The sequence below is a fragment of the Zalophus californianus genome, chromosome 3 (genome assembly GCF_009762305.2).
Source record: "Zalophus californianus isolate mZalCal1 chromosome 3, mZalCal1.pri.v2, whole genome shotgun sequence".
NCBI lineage: Eukaryota > Metazoa > Chordata > Mammalia > Carnivora > Otariidae > Zalophus > Zalophus californianus.
Genome location: NC_045597.1, coordinates 68,711,687 through 68,739,237, shown reverse-complemented (window position 1 = coordinate 68,739,237; position 27,551 = coordinate 68,711,687). Strand labels below are relative to the sequence as shown.

General features: G+C 40.3%; 1 protein-coding gene across 11 annotated transcripts in view; it reads right to left on the bottom strand.

The window, feature by feature from the left end:
• The window catches only part of STARD13 (StAR related lipid transfer domain containing 13), a 512,105-nt gene that overhangs the window by 30,948 nt on the left and 453,606 nt on the right, over positions 1-27,551 (bottom strand). For all 11 annotated transcript variants that reach the window (XM_027588198.2, XM_027588197.2, XM_027588195.2 and 8 more), the window contains 2 exons: positions 25,702-25,783; positions 5,625-5,688 (listed from right to left, as the gene is read on the bottom strand). In XM_027588198.2, coding sequence (XP_027443999.1) covers positions 5,625-5,688; positions 25,702-25,783 — 146 coding nt within the window. The remainder of the gene's footprint in view (positions 1-5,624; positions 5,689-25,701; positions 25,784-27,551) is intronic.

The window sequence follows — 27,551 nt, the reverse complement described above, 5'->3', positions numbered from 1 at the left end:
TATTGCAACATGTGATATTTCAAGATTAGTTCATCTATCATAACACAAAGTATATCATGTACAGGATCCAATGTTTCACAGAAGATAATCATAGGAATTGGCTGGTGATGAAGGACTGAAGATGAGTTTTGAAAATACAGCTTTACTTACTTCATCTTGAATAGAAGGTAAAAAGGAATACCTTAAGCTTTTAAAAATTACTTAAAACCTCTTCTTTATTTGTAGTCAATATACTCTGTGAGACTGGTTTCTTTATGATGACTAGTATTAAAACAAAGAAACATTCTAGATATACATTCTTCCCCGTGAGTATAGTGTTGTTGGCAATCCAGCCTAAATTAGGTAACAAACAGGAAACTCATAGTCTTAGCCAGAGTATTCATAGTCATGAATACTCATAGTCTTAGCATTTGAACAAAGTGTGTGAATAGGCATTTAATACGGGCAACTGCTATGTCAAAGTAAACTTTTTGTTTGGTTATGACAGCTGAACAACAAAAAGGCTATGAGTACAATCATGATTCTTCATATTAATTAAACATATTCTTTTAATAAAATTGTGAACAGTTTTTATTAACTCTTTTCTATTTCCCATTATATTTGGTTTGATTATATTCATTGGAATGCAACTTTTGTGTTAGTTGAAGCTAATAATAAAACAATGAGGCTTAGATTTTCTATAATTTTTTCATTTCATATTTCTAATAATTCATTTGTACTGAATTTTACAAAAAATATCTTGGTCAGTGGCACGCTGGAAATTAAAAATAAAACAAACAGAACCCCAAGTCACTCAGTAGACAGTCTGAGAAACTTTGTTCTAGATTGAGCAGAGGGCAGAAAACTTTCTGTAAAGGGTCAGATAGTAAATATTACAGGTTTCTGGGGCACGCAGTTTCTGCCACACCACTCAACTCTGCTGTTATAGCCAGAACGATCAGGGCTTTGTTCTAATACAACTATCACTTTCTTTACAAAAACAGGAACAGTGGTTTGCCCACCCCCAATCTAGAGGATAGAGCTGAAGGGTTGCCGTATGAAAAGCGAAATCTGTATTTCAGTGCTTCTTCAGAGGAAACAGCTAGAATCCAACCGGCAAGTTTACATCAAATCAGCTTTTAGCTTATTATTTGGAAGACTTCTAGTAATTAGAAATAAAATAAATTGCCTTGCAATGCAGTGAACTCATCATGTCTGGATGCTTACAAACTGAGGCTGAGTGACCTATGAGCGATGCTCTCAGAGGTAAATTCTGTGGCGGACGAGAGGCTGGAGGAGATGACAGAACATCCCTTCCAACTCAAAGATCCTACGGTTCTAGGATATTCCCATGCAATTATCTTCAATTCAAGACTGTAATACTCTCCAGCTAAGTGAATGCTGGAATAAGATGTAATTTTTCTCTCATTTGACTCTGCTGTTTGGAGATGCAGAGAGGTGTCCAATTCGGTGGGAGCGACGGGGGCTTGTGTGAAAGGCGCAGTGGGTGGAGTGGAACAGAGAGCGGGCCCCTGGGCAGCCCTGCCGCTCCCCTGAAATGCTGACGGGCGTCCAGGCCAGGAGAAGCTGCCTGCAAGGTGGCTATTAGTCATGGTTTCTGGGTTGCTTTCCACCTTTGGTTGTGATTTCAAAGAGCTTTATTAAAACTATAACTTTAACCAGAACCTTTTGAAGCCACTCTTTCTCTCTTGGGAAATCTTAGGGGAAGAGTCTTGCGTGCCTACGTGCCCTTCTCTTTCCTCATTTAACAGATAGCCTTATTGGAGTCTTCAGCCTCTGACTTTAACTTTGAATAGAAGTCATACCACATAAACACTCACCATATTTGGGGGATTTTAAAGTCATCATGAAGCAAGGGTGAACTGTGTAGTTAATAATGGAGAGGAAACACTTTTCGGAGAACAAGTAGGTCTGCCTGTGCTTTGGAGTTTTTAATTTTAGATGGAGCGCTGATATTTGGCTTCTTCTAAAAAATGAGAACATTCTTAGTTGAAATTATATATTCCTCAGAGACAAATGCCAGCCAGACGCTGCAAAAGAAATTTTTTTTTTTCCTGATGGAATTTGGCCATATCTTTACACTGGAAACAGGAGCCCACACAAGTCCACAGCTGCAAGAGGCAGCTAATCCATGGTTACATAGAAATTTAGAAGTCTATCTTCCATTAGAGTTAACTGGAGCTGAGTGGCTAAGTGCACCTGTTCAGAAGCTGGAATGTGCCACTTGCAGTGCTGCACGGGGCGGGGGAGGGGAGCCTGAAGCCAGAGGCAGGGTGGGGGCTGCTGGAATGCCTCTTGGCTGGGTTTTAGTAAGTCTTTCAGTGAGGTGTGTGGCCAAGATTGAGAATGCTCTTTTCTACCTGACTCTCCCAGAGACAGGGAAGGTTACCTTGAATCTCTGAAGAACAGTGTTTCTCTTCTGCAAAGAGAAAATCTTGTGGTACTATCTTGGGCGGGGCGGGGGGGGGTGGGCAGGTGTGATTTCATTTTTCTTGGGGCTTTACAAGTAGCATTTGATGCACAAGAAAAGTGCATGCCTAACTAAGGATGAAGGAGGCTTCACTATCCTCATCAATTTGTGGACTCGTTTTTCTCTCTTGGGTGAACCCACCAAACTTCAGAATTAAAAAAAAAAAAAATCATACAAGAAGGAAATGCCAAGCAGAGTAATGAGATTCACTGAGAGAGATCCAGAGATACATTTCCACAAAGACATTAAATAAATCGTGGCCTTCTGTACAGATGGCAAGAAATACCCCTCTTCTAAAAAACAACAATAAAAACATATAACCGTATATATTGCTGGGGAAACTGTCTCAGGCCAAGCACCAGGAGCTCACTCAGATTCCAGTACGTTTCTGAATTCTTTGAAAGGCAAAGAGGGGTAGTCTGGTGCCCGAATATCTGAGGTCAAACCGTGCCTATTTCTGCGTGACTTTGAGCAAGTTACTACCTCTGCGTCTGTGACATGGGAGTCCGTGATGAGGAACAGGGTCTGACATGCTCCGTGTGAGTGTTTGTTGCCCCCCCCCACCACCCCCGACCCCCAACGGTGAAGCCAGCACACGCAGCCCCTGCAGAGGCCCCAAAGGGAGAAAGAAGGATTGTGGCTCTGGACAGTTAGGCAATGTGGGGATGACCTTCTGCAGAATTACGCATGTCTGGGCCTCTGCAGATGAGAGATGAGGATTATATTTTTATTTCTTGGATTGCCTAAAATGGGGACGTACCTAGAGGAAATGCTGATTTTTTTTTTCTTCCAAACAAACTAATTCCGGAATGATTGCAGTGTTACAGGGTGCTTTCCTCAAGTTTCACTTTCTATATTTGAAACACTTGGCCTATTCCTAGTCTGTATTTATTTTTTTGTAATTTTTTTTTTTTTTTTGCAGTAAAATAAAGGATGAGCCTATGACTTGTGAAAGGGACAGATGACAGGAATGCATGCCCCCACACAGGGTCTCCTGAATAATTGCTTCGACCACAGCCCCAGATGCGGGTCATTACTGAGATCCACAGGGCGGTGGAGACCACATGTTGAAATTATTTATTTGAAAATTCAGGCCATGTCTTCTCAATTTACAATGTGAAAAGCAGTATTTTATTCGGGTGCATGCACTTGTGAGGCCTCTAGCTAAGCAGGGGCTGTCTGGGTGTGTGCCACTACATCCAACATCAGGAATAAATTAAGAATGTCAGAAAGACTGAAGTGACCAATTCACAGAGGAGCTTTTGTGAAGGTAACCCATAAGGAGCCCAACAAATGGCATTTGGGCCCATCTCACATACGGGTTTCTGAAAAGCTGGTGATAGGGTGAGAATCCAATCACTCCACTTGGTTGAAGACAAATCATGTCATTAGTTTGTGTCTTCTGTAATACACTGTAGCTACAGATCTGTATAGGAAGCCATATAGAGCAGCCACGCTCGAGACACACAGGCGTGGCTGTGTTAGTTTTAATAAGAACCATGTGTTACAGCCAAAACAACATCTGACCCTCATGCTTCAAATAGCATGTATGCTTCTCAAGGGGTCTATTCAGCCAGGCAGCTGCTGGGACATTTATTCCCACATTTTTAATTTGTCTTCGGCCTAGACAAATTGCTCATATTTTAATATTTCTCTGGATATTGTTTTTCGCTGTTTTGCCTCATTAGCTTAAATCTTTTGGTTTCTAACTTAAACCCCAAATTGTTTATAAGGTGAGGTCAACCAAAATTCATTTGCTCCCCCCACCCCCTTTGGGTGCTATTTTAGTACAGAAATTCAAGTTAAAGTTATTTTTAAAGATTAGGTTACTCAGGAGTGACTTAAAATCCATTGGATTTAATGATTTCTCTGTGTAGACCAGGATAAAGAGCACTTTCTTTTGACTCAAAGATGTTTTCTCTGCTTCTTCAAAATATACTGAGGCTTGACTTGTTACATACTGGAGAGGTGAAATGAAAAAAGTAGTTAATGATCTTAATTCTGAATTTCCCAAAAGGATCAATTCAGTGAGAGAGAGAGGTCTTTCAGCACGGTGGTGGCTATGAGGAGCTTGGGTTTTGGAGTTAGGCATGCCTGAGTTTGAAACCCGGCTCTGCCGCTAGCTGAAAGATCATGAACAAATGACAGCATGCTCAAGTTTTACTTCCCTTCTCTAGGAAACAGAGGATCCCTATCTCAGTGGATTAAATGAGATCACATGTGGTCAGTACATAACATAGCTCCTAGAAAACAGTAAGAGCTCAATAAAGGTCAGCTTTGTTTCAGAACCGAACTCTCCAGTCTCATTCATACAGACAGAATAACACATGCGAGTCCTGGAACAGGGAGGGAGCATAGTGACTCTTAAAATGGAATGAAATTCCTTGTGACTAGAGAAAAGTGCACGTGGGCAGGAAGGGTGAGGAGGAGGCAGGCTCAGCATCTTGTTGCTACACTCCCTGCCACCCCCCCTCCCAAACCCATTATGAAATGATCCTGCCCGAGGATGGGCACATCTTCAAGCGTACTTGGAAACGAAATGCCATTGGAAAGGACGAAGCAGAAGACATCTGGCATGGACCCAGGGGTTCGTCTCTGCATCCTCTTAATCTACGAATCGCCGTGAGTCTGATATGGAGTGGATATTTACAACTAAAGAAACTTTTTTTTTTTTAAAGATTTTTATTTATTTACTTGAGAGAGAGAATGAGAGAGAGAGAGAGAGAGCACATGAGAGGGGGGAGGGTCAGAGGGAGAAGCAGACTCCCTGCTGAGCAGGGAGCCCGATGCGGGACTCGATCCCGGGACTCCAGGACCATGACCTGAGCCGAAGGCAGTCGCTTAACCAGCTGAGCCACCCAGGCGCCCCAACTAAAGAAACTTCTAAAAGATGACCATAAAGAAGACATGTTTTATCTTTATGCAAACCCTTTAGTCAAAACTACAGCAAAATGAAATGGTGAAATGAACGGACCTTGGCCTGGGTTTCCAATGGACATATTTATGATGGTTATGATAAGAAGAGATATTTGGAGAGCAAACATTGATGGTCAGGCATTTCAGAATTTCACTTGGGTTCACGTTGTCTTTAATCTATAAATGCAAGCTTCTTTTGTTAATATAGCCATGATCTTAGCAAGGTGGAGACACCTACCTTTTTCCTTTGGAAGTTCACATCAAGTTTCATTGAGGCACACTTGTTCAATGTATTTAGTCGTCTAAAAAGAAAGAAAAAGGTGATGATTGCTACCACTAAGAAACCTAAATTTTCTTTTCAGTTTGATAATTCTCATTTATTGCCAATGAAGTTGAAAGTGCAGAAACAAGAAGTTATATCCCAAGAAAGTACTGCACCTCCTCAAGATGCACTATAGAATCGCTCCCATTGGTTCTCCAGCCCTCAGACTTGAGAGGACTCTGCCATGGAGCCTACCAATCCCTGCCCAGTCCCTAATCTAAACCCAGTCTTTTCCTGGCTTCCCTTTCCACCATTGCTGGAACCCATGAGCAGTCATTTTAGCCCTGCTCTCATCAGCCCCTCCATTCATTTGCCACCTCGAACAGGTTAGTCCCTAAATTCGGGTCAACTCAACCATCTGTCTTCTCCCCTGCTCTTGGTCTGTTGGGTATAAATGGAAAAATAACTCAGTGCTGAATTATATGTGCTATAGACTAAATTGTGTCCCCACCAAAACTTGTATGTTGCAACCCTAACCCCATGTGACTGTATGTGGACTAAGAAGTAATTGAAGTTAAATGAGGTCATAGGAAAGAGCCCTGATCCAACAGAATTGGTTCCTTATAAGGGGAGACACCAGAGGGTTCGCTCTCTCTGTCTGCCAAGTGAGAACGCAGTGAGAAGGTGGCTGTCTGCTAGTCAGAAAGAGAGTGCTTACCAGGAACCAAGCCCTGCTGGCACCTTAATCTTGGACTTTCCAGCCTCCAGAACTGTGAGAAAATAAATGTCTGTTGTTTAAGACACCCAGTCCATGGTATTTTGTTAAGGCAGCCCGTGCTGACGAATAAATACATTCTGATTTTCAGCCTCAGCTGGGCTCCCAAAATTGCTACCCAGCATTCCTTTCATTTTTTTCTCTGGTTGGCTCCCAATCTCAGATTGTGAAAAATATCCCAGTTCCACAACAGAGGACTGAGCTGCTGCTGCCGATGAGAAAGTATAGCTGAGTATAAGCTATTGGACATGAATTCTTGTAAAAATCCTTTCTTTCATCACACACACAAAAAGGATGTTACTCTTCTTTGTCAAAGCTAACCCTTTATTTAACCTTGTTTTTGATTTCAACATCCACCGCTTCATCTGGGACCATGATACCTCATTCATTCCCTTATCTCAGCAGATTCTCTCAACTGCGTTCTTCTCTTTAAGCGTATCCCTGTCTTGAACAAATTGACTAACCAATTAATTAGCTACCTAAATAACCATTATCACACAAAATATTAATTTTTCCTTCAACCCTAAGTTTTTCATCGAGCAACCATGCTACCTACCCCAATATATCCTTCCTTATGCTACTCAGTCTGCTGAGAACAGTCTCAATTTTCATTCATTCAGTCTTCAATCCATTACAATCCAATTTCATGGCATGCTCTTTGCAAATACCTTTACTGTTTTGTTTTATCTGATTACTTTTTAAACATCATACATATTCATGGGGCGCCTGGGTGGCTCAGTCGTTAAGCATCTGCCTTCGGCTCAGGTCATGATCCCAGGGTCCTGGGATCGAGCCCCGCATCGGGCTCCCTGCTCCGGGGGAAGCCTGCTTCTCCCTCCCCTACTCCCCCTGCTTGTGTTCCTGCTCTCGCTGTGTCTCTCTCTGTCAAATAAATAAATAAAATCTTAAAAAAAAAAATAAACATCATACATATTGAATGCACATGGTTTAAAGAGTCAAACGTTACCCCTCCTGTCCTTTACCGTTTACCTCTCTTTGGAGGCAACCCTTTCACCTGTTTCTTTTTTTGGTGTTTACCTCTGACAACATTGTTTATGCTGTTAGTTCTTGATTTTTCAGTTCAAATCATTATTTATTGACTCTGTTCTATGAATGATGAAGATATTTTTATTTTTTACTACTTATTCCTATCCCTCACCTTCCCCACATTCATACCCTTTATCTTATAGTTATGTCATAATCTCATAATTTTTTGATAAATCAAGATTCACTGTTTATTACATTTATTATTGACCATGTAAACACTGTTCACATGTATATCATACTCTGATTGCTTTGTCTTCTATTCTCAACTTTTCATTATCCCAGGAGTTAATACGCATCCTGTTTGTTTCCTTAATTTTCAATGTATTTATTCTTAAATTCAAACTCAAATGCTTTCTCAGCTATCTAACTCCCTAAGTGCGTTAATCTATTAATATCTATTAATCGAATTTCTTGGTGATGTCTCTCTCAGAGGCTTCTGACCTGTTCTAGCTGGGGTTTGCTGCCCTTCTTATTTTATTCTATTTTATTTTATTTTACTTTATTTTATTATCATGTGCTGATCAGATTTCTCAGCACTCAGATTCGCAGATTCTTTTGGAGTATGTTTTCTAATATTCTGGAGCTGAGTTATGAAAGAGGCCCGAGAGACTCAATATTTGGAACATAAGTAGACTGTCAACGAAGCCCCCATTTTTAATTGAATGTCCCACCTTCAACTATGCCTGGTGTCCCCCAGCCTAGGGACTTCTGTCTTAGCCTCTCCAGGAAAGAAACTTCTTATCTTGTGCTGATGGTGGGCAAGAAAAGTCTCCTTGGTATAAACTGGGGGGAGTAAATTAAGGGCTCTAGCTACTTCAAAGTAGAATTTCAAACAACCCTCTTCTTTTTAACCTACCTTAAACATCATTCACCATTTTGGAGCTTTTTAGGATTATTGTGGAACAGACTGAGTTTATAACTTACTTCACTGACCACTTAGCTTTTATTTCTTGGGCTTGCCAAGTTCTCTACTACATTATTTCTGTTTTTCTGCTTTGGGGAAAATTTTGTAGTTGTGGTGTCTCTCTCCTTTGCTTTTGTAAAGGCATGTCTCTCTAAATCAGTAGGAATTTAGAAAGCAAGAAAATTCAGACGTTCAATTCCCATCTTTGACCGATGACTTTTTTTTTTTTTTTTTTTTTTTTTGGTATTCTGGCTATGCATCAGCTTTAAATTTTCAGCTCAATGAGTTTTGGCAATTTTAACTACCCTCAAACAAAGTAAAGAACGTTTTTTTCCCCGTAAGAAAGTTCTCTTGTACTCCTTTACCATCAGTTCTCCTCACCACCACATCCCCTCCCATCACCCCCAGGGACATCCTCTTTCTGATTTCTGTCGCCCCGTAGAATGATCTTGCCAATTCTTGATTATCATAAAAATGGAATCACGGGGTATGCATTTTCGTGTGTCTGGCTTTTTCTCAGTCAACACAGTGTTTTTGAGATTGATCCATTTTGTTGAGTATAGCAGTAATCATTCCTTAGAATTGCTGAGCAGTTTTCCATGGTATGAAGTTACACAACTGGCTTTGCATACTCTTTTGCTGATGGACATTTAGGCTGTTTCCAGTTTTGACCAATGACTTTTTGTTCATCAAATTTCATATCTTCTTTTTAGCAAAGGCCTATTTGTAGCAGTAGACACTAGTTGCCACTCTCCATTCCTTGAAACTCTTCTCTTTGGCCTTCAAGATCATGAATTCTCTCATCTCTCTAAACACTGTCTCCTTCCTCTTACCAAGCAGTACTTGCCCCTTAACTATTAATATTTTTTAGAATTTAGACTGTAGTCTTTGCTTTTTACTCTGCATGAGGACACTGAGCTATCTCATCACAGCTTAAATAAATTAGACTATGATGATGCCCAATCCTCTTTCTCTAGCCCGAACACCTCACTTGAGCCCCAGAGTTACATTTCTAAATACTTACTAGTCTCGCCCATTGGTGGGGTCCTGCTGGCCCTTCAAACTCAACTTTCAGAACTGAGCTCATTATATTCTCTTTAAAACCTGTTTCTGCTACTGAATGTCTTATCTTGATTAAGAGCAAGTAGGCCACCCAAACTGGAAAATGGAGTCATCTTGACACTCCTCTTTAAGATCTGTATTCATTTGATCACCAAGTCCTGTCAATTATACTTCCTTGACATTTTTGAAGTCTTGCCTCTCCTTTGGCCCTCCTTTGGTGCTTTCTCATCTTTTACCTAAAGTCAGGCAATAGCCTCTTAACTGGTTTCACTACCACTTCAACTGCTTCACATTGAAACCAGTTCTATTTCTCAACTTTTTCTCATGTCACTCATTTATTTAAAAATATTTGATGACTCCCCTCATTTTCAGCCATCTCCAGTTTACCCACTGACTACACATTCATTAGTGTCAAATATAATAAGCAACCCTAGATTAGAAACTGATCATTTAGTCTGAAGCTATCTTTAGCATGGGCTTGGCCTTTGCTCTTATAACTCACAGCCTATCTTTTTGGCCAGTTCCCCATGTGTTAACATCACTGCCTAAGAGCTAAGAGTGGTATGTGAGGTAAATTTTATATATACATTCTCACTTGGATATATAATGAGATATATAAGAGCTTAAATAAACATGTGATATGTAAGAGCTTAAATAAGTCCATGTAGCTCATTTGGCAGCTCTGTAACCAGTTTGTTTAGGTAAGGATTACCCATTATTTATAAAATTTACTTTGCTAATAAACTTGTTCTTCCATTATACTTTGGAAGCACAAACAAACCTTTTTATTCTATGCAAAAGTTTTTGATCTACTACATATACAAAAGCCATCAAAGGGTTCATCCTTTATATGCCACATTCCTGAATATGCTTTTTACTTTCTGACACAAATAGGAAGTTCATTTATCATTTTTTTAAAGCTAGAGACTCAAACTAAATTTGACTATGTAGCTTTAGGTCCTTTTATCTCCCCTAAACTCAGATATTTGCTGGCACCTTAAGAATTGCTCCTCTACTTGGAGAAAATATTTGCAAAACCTGCAGCTCATAAAGGACTTGTATCCAGAATAAAGAACTCCATAACAAAGTCCATAATAAGTCAAACAATCTGATTTTAAAAATGTGCAAAATATTTGAACATACAGTTCTAAAAGAAGATATTCAAATGGCTAATAAGCACATGAAAAGATGCTTAACATCAGTAATCATGGAAGAAATGCAAATTAAAATAATAAGACACCACTACATACACTGGAATGCCTAAATTAAAAACACTGACAATACTAAGTTTTAGCAAAGACATAGAACCACTGAAACTTCCAAAGGATACAGCCTCTTTGAAAAATAATTTGGAAATTTCTTATAAATTATTCTAAGCATTGGACCTAGCAATTCTACTCTTAGTTATTTATAGCCAAGATAAAATAAATCATACATCCATACAAAGACCTGTACTTGAATGTTCATAGCAGATGTGTTCAGAAAATAACCAAAAAGTGGAAATAACCCAAAGGTCCCTTAACTGGCAAATGGAAATAGAAATTGTGGTACATACATATACTGAAATATTCAACAATACAAAGGCACTGATTACCGATACATGCAACAAAATGGATGAGTCTCAGAGGCATTATGTTAAGTGAAAGAAGACAGACACAAAGAGCATATACCATATAATTGCATTTACACAAAATTTAAGAGAAGGTAGACCTGTAGTGACAGAAAACAGTTCAGTGGTTGCCAAATGCCAGCAATATAGAACTTTTTGAGATAATGGAAATGTTCTATATCATGATTGTGGTGATAGTTACATAACTATATATTTGACAAAACTCCTCAAGCTGTATATTTTAAGTTGGCAATTTTTTTTGAATGTATATTATACTTCAATAAAGCTGAATAAAAAGTACTGTGAGTAACATCAGTGGGAATGGTGGAATAAAAATCTCTAACACTCTGGACCTCTATAAAAGCAAGAAGAATATTGGCAATAATTGTCAAAATCAACTTTTGAAGAACTCTGGAAATTAAAAAAGGCTTGAGACAATCCAAGTACTCTCCATTTAAAAAAGTGGCTGAATCTATGTAAGAACAGTGAGATCTGAGGCATCTGAACTTGTCCTATTCTCATGTTTCTTTTCTCAGTTCTTCAGAAGCTTTGAAAAACAACAGCATCACAATCAGAGTAGCTGTGAAAACTGACAGCCTAGAAGCCACTGGAGAGGGCAGAATGGGTTTGGCTCCCCAAAAGCTCCATTATCAAAAGAACTGTCATTATCTGAGCTGTCTGGCAATTCCCTGAATGCCCCCATTCATAGGACTTATCTTCATTTAACCTGACTCTGAGCTCATCACTGAGAACAGTTTTTTTTTTTTCCCTAGGGTGTTTGTCAAAAACAATCAGTGGCAATTATTTAACATCACGTCTGCCTGAAATGGTGATAACATTTGGGCCAAACAAGATATGAACCAAAAGAAATAAAAAGAATTGCTGTAGGAATGAGATGTCAATAGGGGACTTAGAAAAGTTCTAACATATTCTTAGGAATCTAGAAGGGCAAGCACATATGCAGAACTGTGTGCATACCTGGAAAAGGCATGAGAAGGTCGTAATTTCTCACCTCTGTCTGGCATTGGTGATCTGCACAAGCAGGAAATAAAGGCTAAGGCAAAGTTATCAACTTCCTGCTAGAGCACTGAAACCATAGCCAAATATGCACAAAAAGCACTTAGCAAAGTTGGGAGACGTACTGGTTCAAGGCACTTAAGGAAATCTCTGTCTAATCATTTGCTGACCCTCTACTGTAACCAAGTAGAGACTTCAGTGGTAATATATTGCAAAGGATTCAGATTTTAGAGAATTAGTTGGGGAAAGTTACTAAATAACAGCAATAACAACAAACCTTGGGGAGAGGGGGGTTTGATTTTGAGAGTTGCTATATTATAACGTTAAAAATGTCTGATATTAAGTGAAAAATTACCAGACAACAAACCGACTCTAAAGTTTAGATGGAGAGGCAAAAGACCCAGAAAAGCCAATGTAATATTGAGGCAGAAAAAGAAAGTTGGAGGATTGATACTATCCAACTTCAAGATTTACTATAAAGCTGAAGTAATCCAGACAGTATGATATTGGTAAAAGAATACACAAGTATATCAATAAAATAAAATAAAGAGCCCAGAAATAGACCCAAACAAGTGTGGTCAACTGATCTGTGACGAAGGAGCAAAAGTAATACAAAAGAGAACTGATAGTCTTTCAACAAATTGTATTGAAACAACTGAACATCTACACACCAAAAAAAAAAAAAAAAAAAAAATCCATCTAGACATAGACTCTATACCCTTCACAAAAATTAACTGAAAATGAATCACAGACCTACATGTAAACACAAAATTATAAAACTCCTAGAAGACAACATAGAAGGACATCTAAATGACCATAGGTTTGGTGGTAACTTTTTAGATGCAACACCAAAGGTATGATCTATAAAATAAATAACTGATAAACTGAACTTCATTAAAACTAAAAACTCCTGCTCTATGAGAGACAATGTCAAATGTGTGAGAAGAAAAGCTATAGACTTGGGGAAAATATTTGCAAAAAACATATCTGAAAAAGGACTATTATCTAATATATACAAAGAACTCTTAAAACTCAGTAAGAAAACAATCCATTTAAAAAAGAGGCAGTCTGAACAGACACTTCACCAAAGATACACAGATGACAAATAAGCATATAAAAGGATGCTTACCATCGTATGTCATTATAGAACTGCACATTAAAATAGCCATGAGATAAACATGGTACACCTATTAGAACAACAAAATTCTCAAACACTGACCACACCAAATGCCAACAAGAATGCGAACAACAGGAATGCTAATTCACTGCTGTTGGGAATGCAAAATGGTACAGCACTTTGGAAGATAGTTTGGTAGTTTCTTACTGCCAAACATACTCTTATCATAGGATTGAGCAATCACACTCCTTGATATTTATCCAAATGAGTTGAAAACTTATGTACACATAAAAACCCGCACAGGAATGTTTCTAGCAGCTTTATTCATAACTGCAAAAACTTGGAAACAACCAGATGTCCTTTAGTAGATGAATGGATAAATTAACTGTAGTACATTCAGACAATGGAATATTATCCAGCGCTAAAAAGAATTGAGCCATCAAGCAACGAAAAGACAGGTTACTAATGAAAGAAGCCAATCTGAGAAGGCTACATACTGTGTGATTCCAACTATAAGACACTCTGGAAAAGGCAAAACTATGGAGACATTAAAAAGATCAGTGGTTGTCTGGAATTAGGAGGGAAGGAGGGCTGAATAGTCAGGGCATAAAGGATTTTCAGGCTGTGCATCTATTTTGTATGGTACTATAATGGTGAATACAAATCATGATACATTTATCAAACCCAGAGAATGTGTAAGACCGAGAGTAAAACCTAACGCAAATTACGGACTTTGGGTGATGACGGGGTGTCGGTGTAGGGTCATCAGCTGCAATGTCCCACTCTGCGTGGGGTGTTGCTAGTGGAGGGGGCTGTGTATGTGTAGGTACAGGGGTAGAGAGGAACTCTCTCTACCTTGTGCTCTATTTTTCCGTGAACCTAAAATGGCTCTTTAAAAAGTCTATTTTTAAAAGACATCGTCTTGTTTTATTCACTTAAAAATCATTTTATTTATCCAACTTTGAAATTACTGATGTAAAGTGATCCCATTTCTTTTGCTCTCCATCCACTTGTCCATTAGTTCTCAATCCTATCTACAAAACTATCATCATCGAAGACATCGTAAAAATTCTGGGTACAATTTCAAATATCATACACACACCATTCAACTCTTCCTTTCAAAACGTATATGTGTATCAGATCAACATGTTGTACACTTTAAATATCTTACAATTTTATTTGTCAAATATGCCTCAATAACGCTGGGAAAAAAATAGCTGATTTGCTAAGATGAAAAGAAAAAAAAAGACACAAAGAGAGAAGATACTCTTTATGGTGGCCTGAAACTAGGTAGACAGTTTCAGCATGGTGTAGCATCAGCCTGTGATTTATCTTGCACAAGGTAAAATAAACAATGGCTAAACTCTGCAAGAATACAAAATGGATGAAGCACACATCCCGGAGAGATGTAAATGCCTTTTTAAGGACTGGCTGCTTCAGGTAAAAGAACATGTCAAATAACAGAAGTATTCAGAGCACTTTATCAAAACCCCTGTGAAATTCTGCTATGAATAGAGCCAGTCTGCATTCAGGACAAGTATTCAGCATTGGTATTTGTTTACCTCTAACTTATTGTTAAATAATAGAAAACACTTCAGATAATCTGAGTTGGTCTAGCACTGGTTTCCTGAAAAACTAGTCGTGCATGAATAATTTTGATTATAAAATTTATTTTATTTGCTGCATGAACAGTGTGTCTTCCACTGCATTAGAGCCTCTTTTGAGGCAGAAACTATAATTTATTCTTCTAATCCACCTTAGGCCTAGCAGGAGATTTCATACATGGTAGTTTCAGTAGGTTTTTCTTTCTTAACCGAACATACTTTGTTTATACAGGTCCAATCAGTGATGGATTTTACGTGGTCGTAATAGACTTTGTACAGTCAGAATAACAGAATTATTCTCCCCCACTGAATATGACAGGCTAGGGACTGCATCTTATTTGTATCCTTAATGCCTCGCACAGGCCCTGGCTAGAGTGAGTCCTCTCAGTAAATGTTTGCTAAAGAAACTTTAGAGCTTGGCATACTCTAGGGACAATTTGGTCTGATGAAGAGATTTTCGGATGAAGAGAATAAGTATCTGAGAGGACCACCTGCTAGAGGGAGCCACACATTAGTAGCAGTGGAGCTAGGACTTCTTCCTGCTAGTAATTTCTCTGCTCCTGCCTACCCAAGAAGAATTGTAGTGGGGCCTGGAAAATGAGAGCATAGCCCTGTTGCCAACACAGGCTAATCAAAAACGGCAGTTTCCTTCCCCTGTCCTTTTTCTTCATGGAAAGAGAAAATCCAGTACACATGATGAAGCCTGTCCACTCTGCGCTTTGAGCAAACTGGATTTCTGTGTCAACATAAGCAAAGCGGTTTGATCTTTTAGAAGAAATATCACAACAATATCGCTGCCAGAACCTGTTACTTTCTACTGTTGTCTTCAGAATCCTTAAGAAGGGCTAATCCATTAGGATGGGGAAATAGAAATCTCATTTTAAGCGTGAAACCTGAGGTTCTGATGGTAAAGTCAGTATGAAAAAAAAAAAAAAGAAGTCAAGACTCGTTCATCCAATGGTGTACTATGTAACCAGGAACAAGGGGAGGTGCTGGGCATGCAGAGGTGACCAGGATGTGGTCCCTGCCCTTGCAGACCTCACAGTCCTGTGTGCGATATAAATATGACACATAGGGGGAGAAGCAACTCACTTCCTGAGTGCATAAGGACAAAACCTCCCAGAGGAGAGAATATTTGAGCAAGCCTGTGAAGGACTAAGAGAAATTTGCTGCCTAGGCTAAAAGAATTACAGGCAAAGCAGACAGACACTAAATAGCATGCTTTAGTCTAGGAATTGCAAGTATGTGAGTGGGAATGTCTGCAGAGAAAGGCAGGGGCTAGATCACAAAGGACCAAAATGAATATGGCAAGAGCAATCTCGGCAAGCGGGAGCTCCTAAAGGATCTTTGACAGGAGAGTAACGTAGTTACATCGCACGTTACAAACGTAAGTGGTGGCGGGAGATGGAGAATGAGCTGAAGAACAATTAGGACACGTTTACGATAGTGTGGGTGAGAGATGGCAATGAGAAGAAGGGAGTCAGAGCCGATGAAGACTTTGGTCTTCGATGTGGAAGCCGCAGAGGGTGGGAAGAGAGGACGACTCTCAGATTTCGGGCTTTGTCATTGTGCCACCGAACAACAGGAACAATAGTCACTTAGGGAAGTTGGTAGAGAGCTGGTGTTAAATTTCAGGGCCTTTATGACATCCAGACCCACTTGGGAGTGGTCGGCAGAGAGAGGATATACACAGAAGATATACAGTAATTGAGCCAGCCATCCGGAGAGAATTCAAACCCTGGAAGCTCCAGTGTGTAAGGCATGGGCCAACGAGGAGAAGCCAAGTGCAGAGAAGGTAAGGGTCAACAGAACTAGCTGAAGGCCGCATCCGAGAAGCCATAGAATGAGCATTATGGAAAGGAGGGAGTAGATGGTCAGCTGTGCCAAGTATTTATGGAAAAGTAAGTGATATAATACACAACCTAAAACGTGCCTTTTAGATTTAGCAGTTAGCCAGGGCAGTTTGAGAGAAGCCTGAGGGAAGAGAGCTGAGGGGCCAGCGGACCCTGATAAAGTTAGGCCATGGACATAAAGTGTTCTTTTAAGAAGTCTAGCTGAGAAAGAGAGAATGTGGGGTATTTTGTGGAGAAAAGGAGTAATCTATCATCACAGAATATTTTCTTTACACGTAGAAGCAATAAAATAATTCGTGGACAGACAGGTTATTCTCTTCCAGGTTCCAGTTCAAATGAACACACATTTATTGAATTCCTGCTCAGCACAAGGCCACAAAGCACCCACGCTACACCACTGAGTGAAATTCAGTCCTTACTATGGAGCATCTAGAAGCTGGTAGAATGCATCAATCCCCAGCTAACCAGAACCAGAATGGGGCGGTGGTCGGCACCAAATCGAGGGGTGCACAGACTGCTCTGAGCGCACAGGAGGGAGACCCCAAGAGAGAGCTCGCAGAAGGACAGGACCCAGGGGCCACGCCGAAGGAGCAGGAAAAGGCAAAGCGGCGTGCTTGCTGGGAGGGCTGGGGATCTGTGAGCAGAACATGCGCCAGGAGGATCTGAGGGTGACAGCACGGTGGTCTGGGCGTGTCTGAGAGGACTCTTCCACTTCTACTGTAACGGAGGCCTGTCTGGGAGACACAGGAGGCCCTCTGCCTGTGGACCAAGCAACAAAACCCTTCCCGTCCTCACATTTTAGATTCCGATTTTACAGTTCAACTACCAGACTTAGACTGGTCCTGAGGTCTCCCGTGCTGATTTAACAGCCAGTTTCCTGTGATATTTCTAATATTCCTGCCAAAGCCACAAGAAGGGTAACAAGCAAAGGTACACATTCATCTCCAACATGCGATTCTGATTAAAGCCTGCAGCCTGAACTTCTCACCCTCCACTCAAGTATCAGGGGCTAACGGTATCTGGCCCTGTCTGCTAAGGAGTGTTCTGGGCGTGGCGCTCAAAGGCCTTCAGAAACAAAGTCACCGGAGACTCGGGAGACTCCTCCTGACCCAGGGATCAAAGGCAAGGGGAGCGCGAGCTCCTCCTCAGCAGACAGGGGCGCAGGGCCTGGGAAAGTTCTCCCTGCTGCCCGGGGAGTTTACAAAACAGACTGCAGAGCTGGATGGAGAGCTATGCGGGTCCAACAACTCTGGTATGTAACTCGGCAAGGGCAGGGCCTTTCAGAAATCACAGGCCATCCAGCAGGAGGGCTTATGGTGCCTGGGGGTAAAAAAGAGTGTAGTCAGAAGCCCACAAGTGGCTGTCCCTGAGCCACCGCTGAGTCCGTGAAGGCCGTGCCTCTGCTCTGCTGAGCTTTTCACTCTAGCTGTTCTCCGACCAAGAGGTCACGCTACTGAGGAAAGACTGACTTCTCTTCCAGACCAGAAACGCACAAGCAACTCTGCCTGGATATTAGCTGGCGTGTGGGAGGAAAACAGTTAAGCACAGACTTTTTCTAGCTACAGGAAGAAAATGAAGTATGTGTACGTGTGTGTGGAATGGTGGGATTTGTAAAATATTTTTTTTTAATTGAGATATAACTGACATGTAACATTGTGTTCGTTTTAGGTGTGCGACCTAATGATTTGATGTCTGTGTATATTGCAAAATGATCACCAGGATAAGTCTAGTCAACATCCACAGCCACACATCATTACTTTGTTCATCTTGTAATGAGAACTTTTTAAGATTTAGTCTCAGCAACTTTCAAATATACAATACAGTATCGTTGACTCTGGTCACCAGGTTGCACACTACCTCCCCAGAAAAATAATTTTAAATAAGCTATAGGTTCTATTGAGCAAGGTTTCAAGGAAGAGTGTGAGACCCACTGGAAAATCAATAAGCTTCAATGGCCACAGTGGCCCAAGAGTAAAGAACTTAAAAAAAAAAAGTGCAGGTTTTCTTGGACTTCCTTAGTTTGCAGGATTTCACACACATTTTAAATTCACATACACTTGCATTGGAAAAACCAGATGGGGTGTCCTTAGCCTTTAACTGTTTACAACGACTGCATCTAATCCAGATAATTTCTCTAGTGAGAACTGGTCCAAGTTGAAGCAAGGGTCACAACCAGAGATTTCTCTGAGAGGTTCAAAGGTGAAAAGCAAAACACAAACAGTCCGGGGTAACTGAAAGGTTGGAGCGCTCACTCTGGGCCCTGGGGTTGTCTCTGGGCTCCTTCCCTACCTGCCTCCTGGATATGGACTCTTACTGTCCAGTCGTGGTCCTCTTCTGCTCTCCCTACTGTCCCTGGGTGACCTCACACCCTCTCAGGACCTTCCTACCCTATGTGGATGACTCTGTATCTCTGTCTCCAGCTGAGGTCCCTGGCCAGACCTGCACACCTGCCTCACATTGGACATCTCCTCCGGGTCCCAGGCCCCCAGGCACCTCAGCTCAACACATCTTCTCCTGCTCAGACCCAGGCCAGACTCCATAGCTGCCCCCTGCCTCAGAAAGGGGCATCACCACCCCCAGCTGCTCAAACCAAGGGGAGTCTGATCACCCTTACTTCTGAACTACAGCAATACTAATAACACCTCTTATTCTTAGGGCCTTGTGAAGATGAAATGAGACCAATGTAAAGAGCTTAGTATGCTACTAAGGCAATGGTAAGCACTCACTAAATGTTAGCCATTGTCATCTATTATTTATCTGGCAAAGGAAGGCACTTTTAAAAACATTAGTGTTTTTAATAATGCAATACAAAATATCTAATATAGATCTAATATATATGTAATTAAAAATATAAACTCTCCCCTCAAATTGCTGTCTTATTTGTAGTTTCTTGTGTATTCTTTCTGAAAGTTTATACACATAGAAGGCATTTTGAGTAGCTGGTTGGAAAAGGTTACATAAGAGGCCATTATAAAATACAAAGACCATATATATTTTTTCATGTGTGTGTGTGTGTGTGTGTGTGTGTGTGTGTGTGAAATCCCCATCTCTGACTCTGCCATGTCTGCACCTGTCTGTATCCCGGGGCTGCCCTATACTATATAAGCTACATTGTGGTAAGGTTCATAGTAGACGTGGGGGTAAGGATAAAGATGTCTTTCCTGCACATTAACTTAGTTTAAAAAAAAAAAAGCTAAAAGTTCAAAAGAAGCATATCAAAATTTCATGTGTTCTTGTCTGGGTAACCCCTACTGGCCTTTTAGGGTCATTTTTCCAAGAAGCCCTCTCTGAAACCTCTTCCCCTGCATCTGTACTTCTAGTGATCATATCATTTGCTCAAGTAAATCATAATTTACTCATTTCTCAACCCTGGCACAACTGGTATTTGAGGCCAGACAATTCTTGGCTGTGGGGGCTGCCCTGTGTATTGTAGGAGGCTTGGCGGGATCCCTGACCTCCATCCACTAGATGTTGGTAGCATGGCCCAGTTGTGACAAGCAAAAATATGTCCCCGGATGTTGAGAGGGTAACAAAAGACTCCTCCCCTTCTAGGCTGAGACCACTTCATTAGCCTGAGACCTCGGGTGAGGATTCTGGCTTATTGGTCTCTGTAGCAGAGAGGCCTGAAGAGATAGCCTTGGTGAACCTAGCTGAAGGAGCCAAAGAGAAGGGGCTGCTACTCTCCTGAGAGTAAACCAGATCTAATCTCTTCACAAAAGAACCATGTGCTTTCAACTCTTATTTTAATTATTATTATTTTTAAATATGGAGTTCCATGGAGAATAAGGTAGAAATACAACCATAATTTCTATTCTTGGGATTTATAAGTCAAAGGCAGGAATTCACAGGGCAACAGAAACATCTTTGGAAAAATTAACCTCAAAAAAAGAAATGGAAAACACTCCAAATTGCATTTCACAAGAAGACCTAAGCTTTCCATGGAAACTCCAGATACAGCATGTCCTAGCAACGCCATTCACTAGCTGTAAGTGGGCCAATTATTTTAAACCTCTGTTCCTCAGGTTCATTGTCTGTAAAATGGGAATCACATTAGTTAGAGCCTATTTTATAAGGTTGTTATGAGAAGTAAATAACTAAATATTTGTAGAATGCTTAGAGTGGTACTCAGTAGATAACAAGCACTTTGTGTTTTTAAAAAAAATAAAATCACCACTTACTGGATCTGTATTTTTTTTATAGCTCAGAATTTTAAAGTTGGAAGTGACCATGATTATTATATAACCCCCTATACCTTTCCCTCAATGATGTGTCCAAGGTTTCAGTCCAGTTGTCATATATCATTATATGACATAACATAATATATAATACTGTTCATTTTCTGTGATAAATATTCTAAAAGAGAAAATACCTAAAATATATATCAATATTCATAAAGACTGCCATTATTTAATATTATTAATGTTATTTAACATACTCAAAGATGTGCGTTTGTGTGCAGAGGTAAATCATAAATATCATTTTTGTCAGCACTCTCCTCCACCAGCTCCCCTGCCCCAGATGAAAACCATGGTCATTAATTATCCTTTTAAATACAAAGGGCAATGATAGATGCACTCTAGAATCCTAATCAATTCCATATCTCCCTGAAACGGTACTGAACAAGGTAATGCCCTACTTTTAAACACAATACAATTAACTGGTAGTTATTAACAACATAAGCTATGTGGATGGTTTACTGGCCTAATATTAAATTAGAAATTCACAGATCACCTTGAACATCAAGGCCCTATACTATCAATCTGAGTGAATATCGCAAATCAAAATGTGAATAGAACACATTACTTATCCTTAAAAAATCTCATTTAGGGGCTTTGACTTGCTGCAATTTGCCTGAAAGGTGACAAACTTTGCAAGCTATTTTGATACCTTGGCTATTCCTATGTTCTGATACAGTTAACAGTTTCAATTAGCTCATCTAGGTACTTAGATTTGCAATTAGCTTTTCATTACTCAGAGGGAAAAATATTTTTCAATTAAGAATTCAATCAAAGAACATCAAAACAAAATTATAATTGAGGTTGCTAAAATAAGCAACTGCACGACTCTGACTTGCAATTACAAATGTTTGCAGAGCACCTACTATGTGCTGGCGCTGTCAGAGTCGCAGAAGCAATGATAAGAACCTGGTTGCCGGTCTGGAAGTTCACACCTTCAGCAAAAACAGCACGCCTGTCTAGTGTTCAAGATCTAAAAACAGGGGGTACACCTCTACGTATTCCAGGCCAGGTGTGGGTCTTCCTTGTCATCAACATCCTCAGTACGCTACATTTTTACAGCCAATCAAAAAGTTAATGTTGCTCCGCAACCCGCTACATGTAATTAGGACCTAGGACACTAACTGTCTACGTAGGTGAGACACTTCCACAAAACAAAGGTGAGTGAAATTCTTGTGGCGGGTAACATTTGCAGAAGACATTCAGCCCTCTTTTCTTCGTTTGTCTACCTGGCAGAAGCTACCTGCCCTCTGGCTATGGTTCCCTTTATGATTCTGCATTAGCTCAGCACTTCAAATATGCATGAGAAATGCGGAGCCCACAAAGCTTCAAAATAAAACAGGAGACCAACTCTATCACTGCATCTGCAATGTACCCACGAGAAAAGGAATAAAATCCCAACCCCTTGCTGCTCTCCAGGCATCAATCATTATATACCATGTGAGTGGGTGAGTGTCTCATTAACCACTCATCGATCTCAAAGTTTTATAAGTGCGGTCATTCCCCTCAGGCTGGAGGTCTTTCTTCTGCTTGCTTTCTACTGTTTGCTACATGGGACATCAGTGCCCTGGTGGGACTTGTAATGGAGGGAAAGAAACTGCATATGGGTCCCCTTAGCCAAGCCACCTCCATCTCTGCCTGCGTACCGTGCCTGCTTCCTTTGATCCACCCTGCTGTGACTACTCCTTTGGCCTCTGTTTCACCCACCCCTCCTACACCCCAAGAATCTCAGCTCCCACACTTCCGGCCAAACACTTTTCTTACTTAATAATGTTTTTGGAGACACAGCTATCATAAGAATTATTCCAATTATAACAATCTCCTGCCCCTTTCCCCATTCTTACAGGAGCTGGGCCCCTGTGAAGAACACTGTGGTGTATGGCATCGTCACACTTCTACATGTTTATGCAGCCATACCTTTAGGGGTAGGTTTGCATGGATCTTGCTGTGGGCTGTATCAGAGAGGGGGCACAAGCTCTGCAAAAGAAGGCTTCCTGATTTTTCTGGCTGACACTAATAGTATTATTCAGAACTTTATATCTCTAAATGATTTCACATTCATTGTACTGGGTCATCTCTATAACATGTCTGAGAGGCTTTTTTTTTTTTTTTTTTAATAGTAGACTTTGGGGCGGCACGCACCTGGGTGGCTCAGTCAGTTAGGGGTCTGCCTTGGGCTCAGGTCATGATCCCAGGGTCCTGGGATCAAGCCCCAAGTCGGGCTCCCTGCTTGGGAGGGAGCCTGCTTCTCCCTTTCCCTCGGCCTTTCCCTCTGCTCATGCTCTCTCCCTCTCCCTCTCTCTCTTAAATAAATAAAAAAAAATCTTCAAAAAAAGAGTAGACTTTGATGGAAAAGTCCGGAACTTAGTCAAGGCGCTCAGATCACAAACAGCAGTGGATAGATAAGGATCTACCACCCACAGGTGTGAGATTCAAAGCTTGTCAGCCATGTCACCAGGGAACATAACTGCACAGAGACAGTGTTTGCCTCTGCAATCCTGACTTGAAAATATGTACTATAATTTTTATTCTTGGTTTACAATGTAATCCTTTATTTATTAGAAATAAAATTTTAGAACTCTATGGTGAAGCTACTAGGAACTAATGAGTGAATTTAGAAAGACTGTAGGATACAAGGACAACATATAAAAAAATTTACATACTATTAATGAGCAACTGGAAATTGAAATGATAAAAAAATCTGTACTATCTGGCAATAGTACCACAAAACATGAGATTCTTAAGTACTTTTGAGGATGTGTAGTATCCATATGCTGAAAACTGAGTCAGGTTTTGAAAAAAAATCAAAGGAGACCTCAATAAAAAGAAACATACACTGTATTTATGAATCACAAGATTCAGTACTGTTAAGCTGTCAATTCTGCCCAAACTGGTCTATGGATTCAACATAATCCAAATCAATACTCTAGAGCATTTTTAAAATAGATATTAAAATTTATATGAAAAGGCAGAGGAACTAGAATAGCCAAAACAATTCTGGAGAAAAAGAAGAAAGTTGGAGGACATGTACTATTTGATTCCAAGACATACATAAAGCTAAGTAATCATGTGTCATGTTGATGAAAGATTAGACATACAGATAAATGGAACAGAATAGACAGTCCAGAAATAGACTTTTACATACACGATCAATTGATTTACAATACAGGTGCAATGGCAATTCAATGAAGAAAGTTAACCTTTTCAACATGGTGCCAAACCAATGGGATGTTGATGTGCCAAGAATGAATCTTGACCCATACTTTGTACCTTGTAAAAAATTAACTTTAGACGGACCATCGAATAAATATAAAACGTTAAGTCTGAAATTTCTAGAAGAAAATAAAGGAGAAAATGCTCCTGCTCCTGCTCCTGCTTGGGGTGTATCCCAGACATCCTGAAAACATTGCTTTTCCAATTCACTACCTTTAAAGAGTCACAATCAAACCATCCGTTCCTCTCATAAATGCTTGCAAATGGCATTTTGTGCTTATTTGTTTTCTAGCCCAAATAGCCTGTTCCTATAATTTGTGATTTTAAGAGTTTTTTGCACTTCTACCCAGTTGAGCAAACCCACAGTACCGTTTTCCTTAAATATTCAGATATCACTTCTTAATGCAAATCTATCTTCTCTTCATATAGGAACCACAGAATGAACACAAAAATATATATGTCTGGAGATTCAGGAAGACTAAGATTATTTGCATACTATCCTAACATACACTGATCTCTCCTATCTTGACAAAAGTTTTGCTCATCATTACTTTCCAGTTAAACTACCATCCTTCTATGTCAATGCAGAATGTGCTAGAGAGAACACTGGATTGTAAATTTTAAGTACTAAATCTTTTTAAAGATTTTTTTATTTTTAAGGAATCTCTACACCCATTGTGGGGTTTGAACTCACACCCCCGAGATCAAGAGTTGCACGCTCCACCAACTGAGTTAGCCAGGTGCCCCGAAGTGCTGCATTTTAAGGTCAGTTCAGCCCATAACTAGCTGTGTGGCCATGGAAAAATGACTCACCTCCTGTAAATAATATTTGTCTCCAACCCTGACCTCTCTCCAGGGCTTTAGTTAGGAAACTTCAAATTCCTACAGACACATACAGCCTCTCATGCAGCATTTAATTGTTCCTGGATATTGGTTACATTGGCATCTTTTCCTATCACTCAAATTATAATTGTTAGTTATTTGTTCATGTATTCATGCTTTATTTCTTCAACTAGATTTCTCCAACCAGATTATAAATTCTTTGAGAGGAGAGAAGTACTCATATACATCTTTGTTTCCATCCAGCATCTATCACATAGCAAAGGCTTAAATATTCTAGGTTGCCAATATAATGACTTGAGCTTGCATATTCTAGTTTGCTGATATAATCGCTTGCCTTTGCAAAAAATAACAGCCAAGTTAGACATACTCATGGAGTTGTTCAGGGCCTTCTCTGGCCACTCATGCTGTGGCCTCCCCTGCTGCCTCCTTCCACTAACTCACCCCTGACCCCAATCACCAAAGTCTATGGCTTCATTTTAATCTAGTTTGTTCATAGCACTGAACACTCTCTGAGATAACTTTTCCCTCTCCTTCTCTTTTTCTCTCACTGACTCTCTCTTTTTCCTCAATCTATTTTCTGAAGACTCCGACTAGGATTTAAGCTCCATAAAACCAGGGTCCAATCATGCTCACTGTGGTATTCAGAACCTGGACCCAGGCCTGGCACATGGTAGGCACTCAATAAATACTTATGGAGCTGTTGAACTTGCCCCTCAATACAGTGATACCTATTGGAGACCGCACAATTGAAAGGAACAAAATCACACGTTCTACCTGTAAAGAGGTTCTACAAGGTCCTTTTCAAGAAAATCATGATCATTCTTGACAGCCACAATGTTGATGGGAAATTGAGAATCTGAAAAGGAGAGAGAAACAGAAGTTTTTGCATCCTGTTTTTATCTGAATGGGCACAAATATCTTTTTTTTTTTTTTTCTTTTTTCTTTTTTAAATTTTTTATTATTATGTTAATCACCATATATTACATCATTAGTTTTTTGGTGCAGTGTTCCATGATTCATTGTTTGTTCATAACACCCAGTGCTCCATGCAGAACGTGCCCTCCTCAATACCCATCACCAGGCTAACCCATCCCCCTACCCCCTCCCCTCTAGAACCCTCAGTTTGTTTTTCAGAGTCCATCATCTCTCATGGTTCGTCTCCCCCTCTGACATACTCCCCTTTTCTTCCTCTCCTGTTATCTTCTTCTTTTTTTTTTCTTAAAATATGTTGCGTTATTTGTTTCAGAAGTACAGATCTGTGATTCAACAGTCTTGCACAATTCACAGCGCTCACCGTAGCACATACCCTCCCCAATGTCTATCACCCAGCCACCCCCACCCCCCCCCCCCCCACCACTCCAGTAACACTCAGTTTGTTTCCTGAGATTAAGAATTCCTCATATCAGTGAGGTCATGTGATACATGTCTTTCTCTGATTGACTTATTTCACTCAGCATAACACCCTCCAGTTCCATCCACGTCGTTGCAAATGGCAAGATCTCATTCCTTTTGATGGCTGCATAATATTCCATTGTGTATATATACCACATCTTCTTTATCCATTCATCTGTCGATGGGCATCTTGGCTCTTTCCACAGTTTGGCTATGGTGGACATTGCTGCTATAAACATTGGGGTACACGTACCCCTTCGGGTCCCTACATTTGTATCTTTGTGGTAAATACCCAGTAGTGCAATTGCTGGATCGAACGGTAGCTCTAATTTCAACTGTTTGAGGAACCTCCATACTGTTTTCCAGAGGGGTTGCACCAGCTTGCATTCCCACCAACAGTGTAGGAGGGTTCCCTTTTCTCCACATCCCCGCCAACATCTGTCATTCCCTGACTTGTTAATTTTAGCCATTCTGACGGGTGTGAGGTGGTATCTCATGGAGGTTTTGATTTGGATTTCCCTGATGCCGAGCGATGTTGAGCACTTTTTCATGTGCCTGTTGGCCATTTGGATGTCTTCTTTGGAGAAATGTCTGTTCATGTCTTCTGCCCATTTCTTGATTGGATTATTTGTTCTTTGGGTGTTGAGTTTGATAAGTTCTTTATAGATTTTGGATACTAGCCCTTTATCTGATATGTCATTTGCAAATATTTTCTCCCATTCTGTCGGTTGTCTTTTGGTTTTGTGGACTGTTTCTTTTGCTGTGCAAAAGCTTTTTATCTTGATGAAATCCCAATAGTTCATTTTTGCCCTGGCTTCCCGTGCCTTTGGCGATGTTTCTAGGAAGAAGTTGCTGCGGCTAAGGTCGAAAAGGTTGCTACCTGTGTTCTCCTTTAGGATTTGGATGGACTCCTGTCTCACGTTTAGGTCTTTCAACCATTTGGAGTCTATTTTTGTGTGTGGTGTAAGGAAATGGTCCAGTTTCATTCTTCTGCATGTGGCTGTCCAATTTTCCCAACACCATTTGTTGAAGAGACTGTCTTTTTGCCATTGGACATTCTTTCCTGCTTTGTCAAAAATAAGTTGACCATAGAGTTGAGGGTCCATTTCTGGGCTCTCGATTCTGTTCCATTGATCGATGTGTCTGTTTTTGTGCCAGTACCATACTGTCTTGATGATGACAGCTTTGTAATAGAGCTGGAAGTCCGGAATTGTGATGCCGCCAGCTTTGCT